Here is a 16,074-nt window from a genome sequence, read left to right on the forward strand (position 1 = left end):
TAACCTATAGGAAGAGAGCATTTTTGTAATTTTGTACATTGCTATAATGTACATCTGAGAAGTACCACTGTACTTTTATGAATATTGAATGCTTTGTGGTTAATCTTAAAGAAATGTTCTCTTTTCAGCATACCCATGTGCCCCGACTCATACCTTTAATAACCAGCAATTGTACCTCAAAATCTGTTGCAGTCAGGAGGTAAGCATTTATTTGGTAGTATACATTGGGTTGACTCTCAATTTATTCATACTTAGACTAGATCTAATTAGCTTATGTCCCGTTGTTTCATAGAGTTTGCTCAAAGTGTTACGAAGTTATTTAATGCTGCAAAATAGATACTGCATTCAATAGGGTTAGATTCAGTTTAGTCATTCTTATTTGTCCTTGAGGGGAGTGTGTTCACTCTGCTACAATCTGTAAACATTTCAGTCAGATTAAAAATGAAAAGTCTAAAGAAGAGAGGTTCCTACTTGTAGAATCTCTCTGTAGCAGCCAAAATCCTGATTTTTCTGTATGCTGGATTGCAAAGAGAGAGCCTGCCTGAGTAAAACAACTTCTCTCTTCAGCTCAGTTAGTCTTCAGCTAAATGCCAACATAGGGAGTCTGTCAAAGTATGCTCCTCTCTTCATTTGGAGTAGGTGGCACTAGCACACTTGTGCCCTTGAATACTGCTCAATATATGCTTTAAAAATCCTGAATAAGGCTTTGATCACAAAAATTAAGGCTATAGTCATATACAAACTGAACCCAGAAGTACTTGCTTCTTAGTGAACATGAATAGGATTCCATTGGAAACCCTGCATGTTATTTTTTTTAAACGGACCTACTTTCTATATTTTTCTAATGATTTATCATGTTGAATTTTTACTGAAGCCATATTTGATGCTTTTTAAACTCTGACTACTTCAAGCTGTAGTAATGTGGTATAAAGGGACATAAAGATCTGAAAGAAGTGTGGCTATATATCAAGGCAAATAGTTTGATTAAAAGTGAAAAATGTACTTAAATACATTAGAATGGAAACATCAGAAGTGTAGCCGGTTTCATTCTTGCTGTTCATATATGCAAGGAGAGAAGGCAGTTGCCTTGGAAGAATTAAGACTAGAATGAACGGTCACATACAAAATTGGAACAGAATCTTTAGTGATGTTTACCAAGTAGAATTTATTACATTAAGTAATTAATAAACTTAATGTAATAGACAGCACATTTATCAAGAGTTGATATGCCCATTTGACTTGCTGTGGCATTTTATATTCCTTTCCATTTTCAATAACATTATAGTTTTCTTTGTCAGGCAAGTTTATTAGATAATAATACCTTGTAGTTTCAATCCTGCACGCAATGGGCCAAATCTAAATATTAGCCCTTGCTAGAGGAGATTCACTGAAATGAATGGGACTTATAAGGAACAAGTAACTTAGTACCCATTGATTTCAGTAAATCTTTTGTAGGTGGTACTAATATTAGATTTAATCCACTAAAAGAAATGTCAATGAAGTTTGAACTGACTCTTAAAATAGTTTCCATGGAGGCACTGTGTCCATTTAGATTTGGTGCCTTGGCCTGGTTGGACCATATTTGAGGGCCACATGCACTTGTACCACATCTTATCATAGTCTCAGACAGCAGTGTGGGGTTTAAGGATTGGATTTGTCTGTGTGGGCCGTAGAAATATGTCTCCCAATTTCTTTATTCAGTGACAGTGTGAACAAGTTGAAGCCAATTAGCAGTCTTGGGCTTTCTTTCTCTTTCACAAGTACAGTGGTGCCTCACAAGACGAATGTAATTCATTCTGCGAGCAGCACTGTCTTGCGAAATTTTCGTCTTGCAAAAAGTGGATTCCCATATTTTCGTCTTGCAAAAAGTGGATTGCAATGCATTCCTATGGGAACCTCGCAAGATGAATTAATTTTTTTCCTCTTGCGAGGCATCAGTCATGAAAAAAAAATCATCTTGCGAAGCATGGCCATAGAAGAAACCATCTTGCAAGGCACCACAGTGATCGCAAAAATGATTCGTCTTGTGGGTTTCTCATCCCGCAAGGCGTTCATCTTGCGAGGCACCACTGCATGAGTTTTTACTACACTTGCACTTTCTATGAACTTTGGTTGCTGGCAAAGAGACAAGGAAGGAGGTTTTCTCCAGGAGTACATCATTATTTGCCTTCTTTTCCCTGAGTTATAATTACTACAGTGGGGTCTCTACTTAAGAACGTCCCTACTTAAGAACAATTCCACTTAAGAACAGCTCCGTTTGCTAAATTTTGCTTCTACTTGAGAACAAAAATCCAAGATAAGAATAGGAAAAAAAACCTTTCTTGCTCTTTTTTTAACCTTAGGTCATCTTAGGTTAAAAAAAATTCTCCCCCTAGTGGTAGAGTATGTATTAACCAGCTTTGCATTAGTTCCTATGGGAACTAATGCTTCAATGTACAAACGCACCTCTACATAACAAAAAAACAGCCAGAACGGATTAATTGGTTTTCAGTCCATTGCGTCAAAATTAGCTTCGTCAGAAAGCTTTTAACACTGTTCCCTGACCTAAGGGGGGAAAAAAAGAAAACATTTCCCCCTCTAGTGGTAGAAGGCGGAATAGCAGCTTCCCATTAGTTTCTATGGACGGAAAAGAGCAGATACGGATTAAATGGTTTTCAATGCATTCCTATGGGAAATGCAGATTCTACATAAGAACTTTTCCACTTGAGAACCACCTTCCAATACGGATTAAGTTCTTAAGTAGAGACCCCACTGTATTTTGATTCAGACACAGATGTGGTCATTGGAGGGAGTTAGCTTGTATCCTCTGAAATAACTTTGAACTTAATGTTTCCTAAATACTTTCCACACATTCGTAGAAAATACATTTGGAAGTCCAGAGAAAAAGTTGTTTGTGATAGAGAATGAAAGTCTTTTTAAAATTACAGTAGGTCTGCTTGAAGTAGTTTTTTTTTATTATGCCCATTAAGCTGTATAAATAGTTTGCTTGATGTGAGTCACAAATTCTTGGACTTTCAGTAATCAAAAGTTATTCAGAGTACTGACATGCTGTGATCATTCACAGATTTAAATTTTACTTTCGTTTTTGTCTTTTCCAGGCGCTCATTTGAATTTCTAGACTTGTTGTTGCAAGAGTGGCAAACTCACTCTTTGGAAAGGTATGTATATTTTTCCTTTAAATTACCTGTAGCAGATGGATCTGTTTTCTATGGGTTCTGATAAATAGTTTTTAAGCAGACAATTCAGAACTATTTCCATTAGTTTTGTACACTTTTTAAACTGCATTTTGTATACTTTAGCCACATAATATGTTTTATGAGCTGGTCACCAAACCGTAATAAATAAATTCATTCCACCAGTTTATAAAATGAAAAGGTATATTTAAGGCTTGGTGGAATAACCTTAAGTTCTTTTTAAACATAATAAATGAACAACTTCAAATGCAAGTTGTAGAGTCAGGCATGTTGAGTTACCGGTATATGGGGCTATCTGCTGTATTTCTAGTTTCCAGCTTTAATTACAGTGTAACAGGCTCTCTGGGCAGAAGCACTGATTTTATTTCAGCTACTTATGTGCATGTTGGGGTACTGTACTTTGAATCAAAGACTCTACTTGATGCCTACAGAAAACCGATTCAAGCCCTCTGATCAGTAAAAACATTGCTTGATACTGCATATGTTAGTTGAATGTTTCATGAGCATTCTAGGGGTGTCTGGGACAGAAATGCTATACTGTACTGCCAGTGGAGCAGCACTTCTGCAACATCCAGAGGCCCTGCAGGATTATTTTTGCAGAGCCTTTGGCCAATTTCAGGATTATTCTGCTAAGCTATCCTTAGATAATTATAACACAAGTCTAACTTTACAGTTTTCCATATATTACGTTAAAGGTTTTTTCCCCCTCAAAGCATGTTCCTATTGAATGAACCATCAAATCAGATTCTGATTAGTAACTTATTTTTCCTATAAACCTAAAACCTTAACATATTGTGTTTAAAAATGGGTATTTCCTGTCAAGGTGTTTATACTTTTAGGAAAGGTTAGGATTTAGAAATGGATCAGAATTTATCTAAAACTCAATAATCAGACTTCTGGTGCAGTGGTTCCCAGCCTTGGTTCTCCAGATGTTCTTCAGTGAAAACTCCCAGAAGCCTTCACCACTAGCTGTGCTGGCCAGGATTTCTGGGAGTTGTAGTCCAAGAACCACTCTCCTTCATGTGACTTCCTGTGCATTTGTTGTAACTTCAGGTGTGCAGCCAGTCAATAAGGGTTGTTCATCTGACTCCTTTTTATCAGATTTTCTTAGATAATTTTGAAATGCATATTTTCCCTCTCTAACTCTGTCCACAGTTCAGAAATAGGGATGAACCGGGAATGAAAATATTCAGAATTCAGAGACATAATTGCTTACTGATTAAACAAGAAGAAAATAAAGCCTACTTTGGCTGTGTCTGTACAAAGCCAGAAGAAATGTTAATGAGTACAAAATAATATTACTTATAACATCAATCTTGTGTTTTCTTTTATAGGCATGCAGCAGTCTTGGTTGAAACAATCAAAAAGGGCATTCATGATGCAGATGCTGAGGCAAGAGTAGAGGCAAGAAAGTAAGATTCAACTATCGTTAAATTAGTCTTGAAATTGTATATTCCTTTTAACAGGAGAAAATTAATTTATTCTACAGTATGTCTTCGTTTTTTGTTTTTGGACCATTCCTTTTGGGGATATGACATATCTTAACTGATTACTAAATTTTGTATATTCCTTTTTTTCTAGCGTTGATGGATTATTATTTGCTTTTCTAAAAATGCCTGAGTGACAACATTACCTGTAATAAATATTATGTGATTTGTTGGCAGGACTTATTTAGGTCTAAGAAACCATTTTCCAGGTGAAGCAGAAGCACTCTATAACAGTCTGGAACCGTCCTATCAGAGAAGTCTCCAGACCTACTTAAAGAATTCTGGTAGCATCACATCACTTCCACAGTCAGACAGGTCATCCTCCAGCTCACAGGAAAGTCTCAAGTAAGCATCACATTTAGAAGAAAATGTCTTCATCTTGATCTAGATAAGGAGATCTGTACAAAGAAGCATATTTTATATGCATGAAATTTGCTGAACCATGAGTATGTATTAAATGCTTACTTGAATACAAATGTTGGCTATCCATGTTGCATTATTTTTAATGGGCTCCACATTTTAATGTATTACATGCTAGCATAACTAGTCTTGTATAAATACATCTTACATGACCTTACAGTTCCTAGATAGAGGCCTTGGTTCTGTGAAATAGTGAAGAAGAATGAACAACTCAGAAAACTGTACAGACTGTTTGAAAACTTGCAAGCTTTTATAGTGACAGCAGAATGATATCAACATATAAAGAGTACTGATAACTCACTAGACAGCCATAACCTTCATATAATAGTGGAGCAGTAAAGTAAAGCAGAAAGGGAATACTTCACTATGTTGTGAAACACATAATAATATGCATTAGTAAAGTGGCTGTTATTACCTTTGTTTCAGTCGTCCTTTCTCATCAAAATGGTCCTCGTCAAGTTCAAGTATGGCTGGAAGAGGTAAATGTTTTCATTGCTGTGTATATACTAAAGAAGGCTTAGTCAGGAAGGTGTAAAGATGGCATCTTCCTTTTTTTAAAAAGTTGGCCCAAATTGATTGTTTTGATGGCTTTTTCATTTGCAAGTGTAAGAAGTAAACTATATATAATACTTCAGTGTATTAATTATAACAACCTTTACATTCAGTTGCAGGGACTATCAAGACTGCTCCAAGTCCAGGGACACTTCAGAGGTCTCGCAGTGACATTGATGTTAATGCTGCTGCAGGTGCAAAGGCACGTCATGCTATTGGTCAAACGGCAGGAGCTGGCCGCTTAGCAACGGCAGGTCTACCTCCAGGATCGTATGCTTCTCTAGGTGAGAAAACTCTACAATGATGCAGTATATTCTGTGCATTTAAATATTTTTCTCAGTCACACTTATACGCTTCTCCCTTCAACAATGCTGGGGTTAGGAGCGCTGAACCCCCATGTAGTTCCAACATTTATGTATATTTTTATGGCCCCTAAAACATAACTACAAAGCATAAACAGTCGATTCTTCTTCGTGGCCTCTGTGAATGCACACAAGTGGGTTTTGACAGCAACTGCGCTAGTCTCGGAATCTTCTAGAGCTTTTGTAGAAAAGTAACAAAGTTTAGAGTTGCCCCTATTGCGCATGCTGCACCTGCCTCAGCCTTCAGTTCCATTTTACCGCCTTAATGCTTTGAACTTCTTGGTCTTAGAGCTCTCTATTTCGATTATATTTATTGGATTACGGCTTCTGATACGGACTCCCTTTAATTATTCGATCTCTCTGTTGCCCCTTGATTACGGACTGCTCGACTATTCTTCGCTTTGCGATTTGGATTGATTTTTTCCCCATTGTTTCACTTTCCCGCCTCTTTCTGGCTTACCGCTACTGCTGCTTCTTCATACTATTTTCTTGACATTTCCTCAAAGGCCTGGACAATTCTGGACTTTTGCCACCCAATTAATTGTGAGTCATACTACCCCTTATTCTCCTTTCTACTTTATGTCCCTCTCCGGACCCTTCAGTAGGTGCATGTCGTGTTCGCGAAAACTGCCATTCTTGGATGGTCACGAACACTGGCTTTTTTGTCTATGAGAGTCCCATCAACCACATTCCTGCAGACATTGTAAAAAGTTCACTAAAGCCACCCTAAAACCTCGGCAGCAACGTTTGAAACTTTTTCTGTGGGACAAAACATTCTCTGCGTTGAGGCCGTCCGAGAAGGAAATGACACCGACACCATCGGCTACCCCATGATCTAAAGTGCAGATTGCCTCCCCACCACCATTGTCGATGTCAAAACCTGTCAACAAAATCACAAAAAAGATCATCTACGTCAACCATGAAGAAACCACCTACGTCAACATCAAGGACTACTTCGAGCTCGTCTTCGAAGGATCCCCTGAAACAGAAAAAGTCATCGTCTAAAGACAAGAAAGACAAAACTAAGGATCATCAGAAACAGATTCCTCCAGTTTTGGCGTTGCTGCTATCACTGATTTTGAAGGATTCATCCCGGGACCAGGAATCTCTTTCCGAAGCTGCCACTTCTCTTCCTCCATGGCAGCTTGACACTTCACCTACCGGACCCGACCTCTCTCCGAGCCCTAGCTAGCTAGAAGACGTTATTGTTTCTAGCCCAGCTTCTGCCCATCATAGCCCTGTTTCTACCGGGTGGGCATCACCTGAACCTTCATTGCCATCAGCTTCTTCGAGGCTGATTTCTCCACCTTGAAAATGAACAGCAAAGACAAAACATCTATTTCCGGATCGGCGCCCATCTTCTCGATGTGAGGTTGTGAGTCTACCTTGATCGTCTCGGTGTCGACATAAGTTGAAATACGATGACCCCATTTACATTGAGGTTGATCATAAGAAGTCCCGTTGTCGACGTCGACACAACTCGGACACCGAATCTTCTTCGAGCAATGACGAATACCGTAGGAAGAAGAAGATACGGTATGTGTATGCTTCTTCATCTTCCTCCCTGTCCTCGTCGCCACCTCAACTTCGATGTCGACAACATCTCTACGTTGACAACTGTTGAGTTTCCAAACATCAAGATAGGACAAAGGACACATCCGATTGTGCCAAAATTACATAGTTGATGTCAAAAGCTACACAGTCAAAGACTCATTCAACTCACATAGATCAGATATCTGGAATGGACAGTAAGAAATGAAAATTAAAGAAATCTTTGCATTTACCTTCCACTTCAGATCAGAAAGATATACTTTTGTCTGCCGCTTCAGATAAGAATGATTAAGTGTTTTCTGAGGCCTCAGGTGAAACACCTGTAGAGGGGGAAACCTTTGAATCAGATGCTAGTGACCCTCACCCATCCTCACCCTCAGAGGATTTCTCCTCATACATTCAGATGATATCTAGGATGACCAAGACACTAAAGCTGCAAACTGAGCAACCTCTACCTCCTACAGAAGACCTTATATTTGGAGACATTAATCAGGAAAGAACTCCTCCATTGAGCCTGGCGTTCATTCCAACCTTGATGGAGCTTATCAAGGAATCTTGGAATCAACCATCTACATCTTCACCTATAGTTCGCAGAACTGAAAAACTGTATAGTACCCACAGGGATGACACTAATTTTCTTGTCAAGCACCCGGCTCCCAATTCCATGATCATTCAGTCAAGCTCATCTAAATCGTCTGGGAAGTCTCACGTCACCCCTAAGAATAGAGAGGGATAAAAATTGGATGTACTGGGTAGGAAAATATACTCTTTCACCACCTTTTTGCTTAGGGTAGCAAATTACCAAGCAGCCATGGGGGCTTACCAGAGGCAGCTTCGATCAAGGATTCTTCCGTCCCTTCAAGCAGCTCTAGATGACACTAGACAAAGTTTCCTAAATACTTACGCTGAAGCTCTTACTGTTTCTAAACACCTCCCGCCATTCAGCAGATGTAGCTTCAAAAACACTGACATCAGCCATCACTTTGAGATGGCACACATGGCTTAGATCCTCAGGAACTATAGAAGACGTCAAGACACATATAGAAGACTTACCTTTTGATGCTAAAGGCTTCTTCAATGAAAGAACATTTACCCAAATGAAAGAAAATTTACACAAAATTAAAAAGACTGCTAAATCCTATACGATTCAACAACAGCCTAAATACAACAGATATCAGTGGCGTAAACAATACCCACACCAGCAATATCAGCCTCTCAATCTTACAGTCCCTTCAAAAATCAGAACCGGACTAGATCTTCTCAAGCCTCTTCTTCTGCTTCCACCTTCTGCCCACAAACTTCTTCACAATGCCGCCAATCATACAGGCCACCTGCCAAGAAATCAAAGCAGTACCTTTGACTCATACACAAGGCTATTCGAACCCTGGCATCCCACTCGACTAACTCTATTTTTTCACAACTGGGCCCACATCACAAAAGAATCTTGGGTCTTAAGTATCATTCAATTCGGCTACCATCTGGAGTTTGCAGAATTTCCTCCTCTAGGACAAATCAAGCTTACATCTTTCAACCCTGTTCTAGAAGAAGAGATTCTCACTCTTCTTCAAAAACAAACTATTAAATGAGTACCACCATGGGACATACCGTACGGCTTTTACTCCCGGTACTTTGCAGTACCGAAAAAGGACGGCGGGATCAGGCCCATTTTGGACTTAAGAAAGCTAAACACTTACCTGCATCCATGGCGTTTTCGGATGGTCACGTTAGAATCCATTCTTCATCTCCTAAAATGAAAAGATTGGCTTGTGGTCATAGGATGCCTATTTTTATATATCAATTCATCCACATCACAGGAAATATCTTCGCTTCATTTTTCAAAACACCGTTGACCAATTTTGTGCTCTTCCCTTCGGACTACCCACAGCTCCTCGCACTTTCACAAAGTGCATGGCTCCAGTAGCGGCCTTTCTTCGTCTACACGGCATACAGGTCTATCCATATATAGACAACTGACTGGTGGTATCTCCATCCAAACGAAAGGCAATTCAAGACACCAAGTTTGTTCTACACACTCTGAAAGACCTCAATCTTGCAGTAAACGAGAAGAAGTCCCATCTGATACCATCCCAGATGGTCGACTATGTAGGAGCAAGTCTGGACTCCATCAGAGCTTGAATATTCCTACCACCGGACCACATACTGAAGCTCCGCAGAGCTGTTCGCAGATTTCAACCGCACTCAAAGGTCTCAGCAAGTCATGTTCAGCATCTGCTTGGCCTCATGGCCTCCACAACATCTGCAGTGACACACACACGTCTGAAGATGCACTCTCTTGAGGCGTGGTTTCTGACTCTCTTCGACCCCCTTCAGGACAGTCCAAGAAAACACTTGCCTGTCACATCAGAACTAACAAAGCAACTATAGTGCTGGATGTTTCTGCCACATCTTCTGGTCGGCTGCCCGTTTCGACGGTTGCAGCTCTCAATTCAAGTGACAACAGATGCCAGTCCTATAGGTTAGGGAACACACTGTGGACCCCACAGGATAAATGCTCTATGGTCCCATCATGACAGATATCTACACATCAATCATCTGGAGATGCTGGCGTTTATAAAAGCTTTCTGTGCATTCCTTCCTCTGATACAAGGTTGTGGTGTACAAGTGATCACAGACAACACCACGACCATGCTTTACATCAACAAGCATGCTCTCTTCTGTACCTCTCAATACATCTATGGGAGTGGTGCTACGACCATCATGTTTTCCCAGTAGCCCTTCACATTTCAGCTACGGACAACGAGCTGGTAGACAGACTGAGCTGTCTGACAGTACAGACCCATGAGTGGGAATTGGACAAAGAGATCTTCCTCATGCTCTGCAAACGTTGGGGATATCCCATAATGGACATGTTTGCAACTCAGACCAACAGGAAGTGCAGGCGGTATGCCTCTTCTGCGGGAAGAGGTGTGAATTCACTTGCGGGTGCTTTCATGATTCCATGGGAATCAGGCTTTCTTTACCTTTTCCCTCCAATACCGCTCCAATACCGCTCATACAGAGGACCCTGGTCAGAGCTCGTCAGCTGAGAACAGATGCAGTCTTCATTGCACCATGGTGATCTCACCAGCCATGGTTTTCCATTCTCAAGACGATGGCCGTGGATGTGTTCAAGCTACCACTCATTCCACACCTTCTCACCCAAGACTCAGGATACATCCTCCATCCAGACCTACAGTCACTGTATTTGACAGCTTGGAGGATCATCCATCGATCAAGGAGGTTCTAGACAAAGCTAGGAAGCCATCTACTAACCTCCTTTATAAATATAAATGGGATAATTTTCTAAAGTTTGCCCAATCAAGACAACTATAAATCTCCCCTGTTTCTCTTCATACCATGCTTCAACACCTACGCAATTTGTTTGATTCCAGTTTGGCGTTATCTACCCTTAAGGTTTACATCTTGGCATTTGTCTCTTTCCAGCCTTGTGACTCAGATTCAGCACGTCTTTTCTCTCACGCAACTCTCAAATCCTTTTTGAAGGGTCTGTCAAATATCCAACCACCTGTCAAGGCTCCTGTACCTCTGTGGTCTCTTCAACTTGTGTTGCGCGCCCTTATGCGCCATCTCTTCAAACCTATGCCTTTTGTGATATTTGCCTCTTGTCATTCAAAGCTTTATTCCTGGTGGATATTACATCTGCCAGAAGGGCAAGTGAGTTAGCAGCTCTCCGATCTGATGCTCCTTATCTGCAATTCTTTAAAGACAAGGTTATTTTATATCCTGACATCTCTTTTTTTGCCTAAGGTTGTCTCTGATTTTCACCTCAGTCAACCTCTTACATTACCAACTTTGTTTCCTGAACCTACATCGGACATTGAGCGCATGCTTCATTCACTGGACGTTCAAAGAGCCTTGGCGTATTATGTTTCACGGACTAAGGACTTTTGTGCTGCCTCAAGACTATTCCTCTGTTTCCATGGATCACATAAGGGTTCCCCTGCTTCCTCTTCGTCTGTTTCTCAATGGCTTGTCTCCACTATTGCTCTGGCTTACAAACCGCAAGGCAAAACTCCTCCAGAAGGTATGAAAGCACATTACTCCATAGCTCTTGCAACATCTACAGCGTTGCTGCGTGGTGTCGATGTTCCAGACATCTGCAGAGCAGCCACATGGTCTAATGCGTCCACTTTTGTGACGCACTACAGACTAGACATTCAGGCCAAGAAGGAGACAAGCTTTGGAAGAGCAGTTTTGACTTCTGTTCTTCTGTTCTCCTTCTGGTAAGTGAGCTTGCTAGTCACCCACATGTATGCATTCACAGAGGCCACGAAGAAGAAAGACAGGTTACTTACCTGTAACCATGGTTCTTCAAATGGATCTCTGTGAATTCCCACCCAGCCTCCCCACTATCCGGCACTGACTTTGTCTCTGCTAAGCTCAGGCTATTGTGGCGGATAAATGGAACTGAAGGCTGAAGCAGGTGGAGCATGCACGACAGGGGCAATTCTAAACTTTGTTACTTTTCTACAAAAGCTCTAGAAGATTCCAAGAGGACCAGTGCAGGCACTGTCAAAACCCACTTGTGTGAATTCACAGAGGTCCACTTGAACCATGGTTACAGGTAAGTAACCTGTCTTTTCCACACACAAACACATACACAGAACAGTTCTCTCTGTTGGAGCTCTCTTCCATAGCATTGTCAATCCTTTCCATGCAGTACTGTGTGCAATGAGCCTTAAAGGTCCTTATGACCCCTGATCCAGAGGCTGTATTAGAGAGGTTTGTTTGTGGGAAAGTAGACCACTTCAGCACCTTCAGTGTTGAACTCATAGGTTTTGGGTGGCCAAGAGCACAGGACTTATTGAATATTTATTTTTTTGTGTATTTGTCTATTAAAAAATCCATGTATAACCAAAACCACATTGCTTAAACCCATGCAATTCAAGGAAGAAGTATAGTACTGCTAGATACACAGCTTCATAAGTACAGAAAACAGTATTGCCAAATGATTCATGATGCTAATTGTTGTCTTTTTGTACATACTCATATTTGTTATTTAAGTGAAAGATTTTCTGAAAACCTTTCACCTGAATAATAAATAAATATTGATTATTCTAGTAAGCATGATTCTGATACCTAGTCTTTACTTTTAAGTTCATCATTTTGAATTTTTAAAGAATTTAATTCTTAGTAAGTATGCATAATATGCTAGGGCTTCCAATTAAATTTCCTGCAGCAGAGAAATGATCTGAAGTGATGTGATTTAACTAGGGATTGTGTTCTCATTAGCTTTTCATAATCGCTTTTCAGTGTTGCCTGATTCTTGTTTCTTGCCACTTTGAGTACTACCTGCTAACTTTGAACTACCTGGCTGTTATGCTGAGCTGGACAGGCATTTTTATTCGATGGTAGTGATGCCACTTGCCGTAGACTTTTACCTTTTGTGAGATACTGAGATGTCAATGTTAAGTGTTCTCTATAACATTCATTCTAATTTCAGAATGAGAACTGTAATTCTAATTTAGATTGGCAGTAACAGAAAGTACATTAAAAACTATTTAAACCCATAATCATTCTATCTTGGTTAACAAATATTGTTCTCTTGCTCTTCAAAATCAATCAAGAAAATACTGTCCTATAACAGTTTCTTCTTTTGAAAATGAGGAATGGAAAGATGTTGCATTTGTCACTAATACCTTGTCAAAACTATGGAACACATACTTTGAAATGACAGATGTTCACACTTCTGTACAAGAGAAAGGGAAGTAGAAAATATGTGTTATATTGATACTCCTGGATGACAGGTTTGATAGTTTATTACTGTCCAAGCATCCTAGGTGGCATTCCATGAGAAATTGGCACTTAGACTGGAAGAAAAGAGAGAGAGAGAGAAACAGCTTCGCAAAAGTGTAGCTGCCTGTCTCTTTGCTTTAAAGCTTACTTGGAGAAAAGTTTGCTCCTATCTCCACCACCACTACCATGCACTGCTGTTGTTGAGGATAAACTCTCTCTGTTATGTGACATTTTAAAACAGATTCTCTTAGCTGTAGGGCCTTCATTTTTGCTGCCTCTTTATGCTATCCATGCTCAGTAATGCCAAATATCCTAGTCCTGCAAACACATATCTGTTATTTATGAACATACCAACATGCTCACTTTAGCTTCTTCCTCCACTAAGACACACTAAAACAAACTACCGTATTTTTTGCTCCATAAGATGCACTTTTTCTCCCCCAAAATGTGAGGGGGAAGTCCATGCGTCTTATGGAGCGAAGGCACCAATTTCATCCCTGCTGGCCCCGTGGGGGGGCATCGCAAGGGTCTGGGTGAGCCTTCCAGGACCCTTGCAACGCTCCCACCACCACCCACGGGGCCAGCGCGGGCGAAATCGCCAGCTTCCAGGTGGGGCAGCATCGCAAGGGTCCGGAAAGGCTCACTCAGATCCTTGTGATGGTCTCCCCGCCCCCGCACGGGGCCAGCGCTGGCGAAATCGCCAGCTTCTGGGAGTCTTCTGAAGCTTCCCAAGCCTCAAAAGACTTCCAGAAGCTGGTGATTTCACCCCCCCCGGCCCTGTGGGGGGGTGGAGGAGCGTCACAAGGGTCCGAGTGAGCCTTCCAGGACCCTTGCGACACTCCCCCCACCCCCGCACGGGGCCAGCGCCGGTGAAATCGCCAGCTTCTGGGACTCTTTTGAGGCTTGGGAAGCTTCAGAAGAGTCCCAGAAGGTGGCGATTTCACCCCCTCTGACGCCGGGGGGGGGGCTCCAAAGGGTTTTAGGATGTGTTCCATAAGATGGACCTCTCCATAAGGCTCACCAATTTTTAGGAGAAGAAAGCAGATTATTTTTCCTGTTCTCCTAAAAATTTGGTGTGTCTTATGGAGCGAAAAATACGGTACTTGACTGATTCTCTGCCTGCAGTCTGTCCTTATGCCCAGCCCATAGTCAGTTGTCACCAGCTAAGGCTCCCACACAGTAAAGATAGTATTTCTCATAGGGCATTAATTTGGAATGTGCACAGAAATACATTTTGTCTTGTGTGTCCACTCACTCCTGCTTGTGCTCACATATTCTGAAAGGTTCCACAACAGTACTGAAAAGCCATGAGGCAAAGGTGAGACAGGAAATTAAACTGACAGAGAGTATTGGCTTTTCTTACATGGAAAGCTGGATTAGATTCAATTGAAAGAAGAGTGGACTTGGTGAGCTGACATCCATAATTTAAGATGCAGATGGCACCATATTATTAGCAGAGAATATCAATTAATTAAAATAGCAGTTAATGAAGCCTAAAGAAAAATGCAAAATCAGGATTACAGTGGGATATTAAGACAAAAACAATTAATACTGAACCATTACACAACTTTAATGTTGACAGTAAGGAAATTGTTAAAGATTTTATATGTTTTGTTTCAATAATCAATCCAAATGAAAACAGCAGCCAAGAAATCAAGAAAAGATTGAGACTCAGAATGTATGAAAGAACTAAAAAATCCATAAATGTGAGGGAGTGTCACTGGAGATCAAATCCAAGATCATCTCTACTGTGTGTTCCTGGTGTACATCCTAGTGTGTATGGATGGGAAAGCTGTACAGTGAAGAAAGCTAACAACAAGAAGAATCTACACATTTGAAATGTTTTGGAGGAAAGATTTATGAATGCAAGAGAGACAAATAAGTAGGTTCTAGATCATATCATATCTGAATTCCGTCTAGAAGCTAAAATCTGTAAACTAAAATAATTAAATTTTAGACTTACTATGAAGAAGACAGGATTCACTAGGAAAGACAACAATGCTAGTAAAATTAGAAAGCAATAAGAGGAAGGCCAAATATGAGATGAATTTATTCAGTAAAGGAAGCTGCAACAGTTCGTTTGCAAGACCTGAGCAGGACTGACAATTTAGGAACTGTTGAAAGTCATTAATTCATGGAGTCTCTGTGGATAAAAAATGGCCTTATGGGGAATAACAAGCAGTTTGTCTGATGACTAGGTCTGGCGTTTCTCTCTTTTGGTACTAATAGCCAACATACTTTAGATATGAAAGTTTTGAATGCCCCGGGTCCTACAAATAGTTTGGTCCAGCAGCAGGACAGAAGGTTGATTCGAGTCTGCTTGGTAGCTCTCTGGGTGATTTACATTGACAGAGATTTGTAACCTCTAAGGGAGTTGTAGTGGCAGATTTACTCTAGAGAGAGAAAAGATAAATCAATGAAGTTTCCCCAGCACTATTCTTTGTTTCTTTTAAGAGAAAAGGGCCAATCCTGTGCTAGTACGAGAGCATCAGTATGTGTTTTCTTAAGAATGTACCATAAATTTAGGAATTCTTAAATGTTCCTGCAAATCAGTTTATCTCACTTCTTTTGTTTTGATTTCTGAAATAGGTTGTCTGCATTTGCTCATTTATTTTCACATTATGGGTTGAATCAAAAACAAATTGCCCAAACTCACACTGATTTCAGTGGGACCAGAATGTTCCTAAGTTTGTATGTTTCCAGGTTTATCAGTATAATTCATTGATGACTGTTTGGCATTAAGCTGGAACT

At 40.5% G+C, this 16,074-nt stretch overlaps 1 protein-coding gene across 50 annotated transcripts in view; it reads left to right on the forward strand.

Moving 5' to 3' along the window:
* CLASP2 (cytoplasmic linker associated protein 2) overlaps positions 1 to 16,074 on the forward strand; it is a 212,545-nt gene that overhangs the window by 95,089 nt on the left and 101,382 nt on the right. For all 50 annotated transcript variants that reach the window (XM_078377537.1, XM_078377543.1, XM_078377539.1 and 47 more), the window contains 6 exons: positions 129 to 199; positions 3,099 to 3,158; positions 4,529 to 4,606; positions 4,859 to 5,026; positions 5,528 to 5,580; positions 5,767 to 5,937. In XM_078377537.1, coding sequence (XP_078233663.1) covers positions 129 to 199; positions 3,099 to 3,158; positions 4,529 to 4,606; positions 4,859 to 5,026; positions 5,528 to 5,580; positions 5,767 to 5,937 — 601 coding nt within the window. The remainder of the gene's footprint in view (positions 1 to 128; positions 200 to 3,098; positions 3,159 to 4,528; positions 4,607 to 4,858; positions 5,027 to 5,527; positions 5,581 to 5,766; positions 5,938 to 16,074) is intronic.

Source organism: Pogona vitticeps, chromosome 6, assembly GCF_051106095.1.
Source record: "Pogona vitticeps strain Pit_001003342236 chromosome 6, PviZW2.1, whole genome shotgun sequence".
NCBI classification, from domain to species: domain Eukaryota; kingdom Metazoa; phylum Chordata; class Lepidosauria; order Squamata; family Agamidae; genus Pogona; species Pogona vitticeps.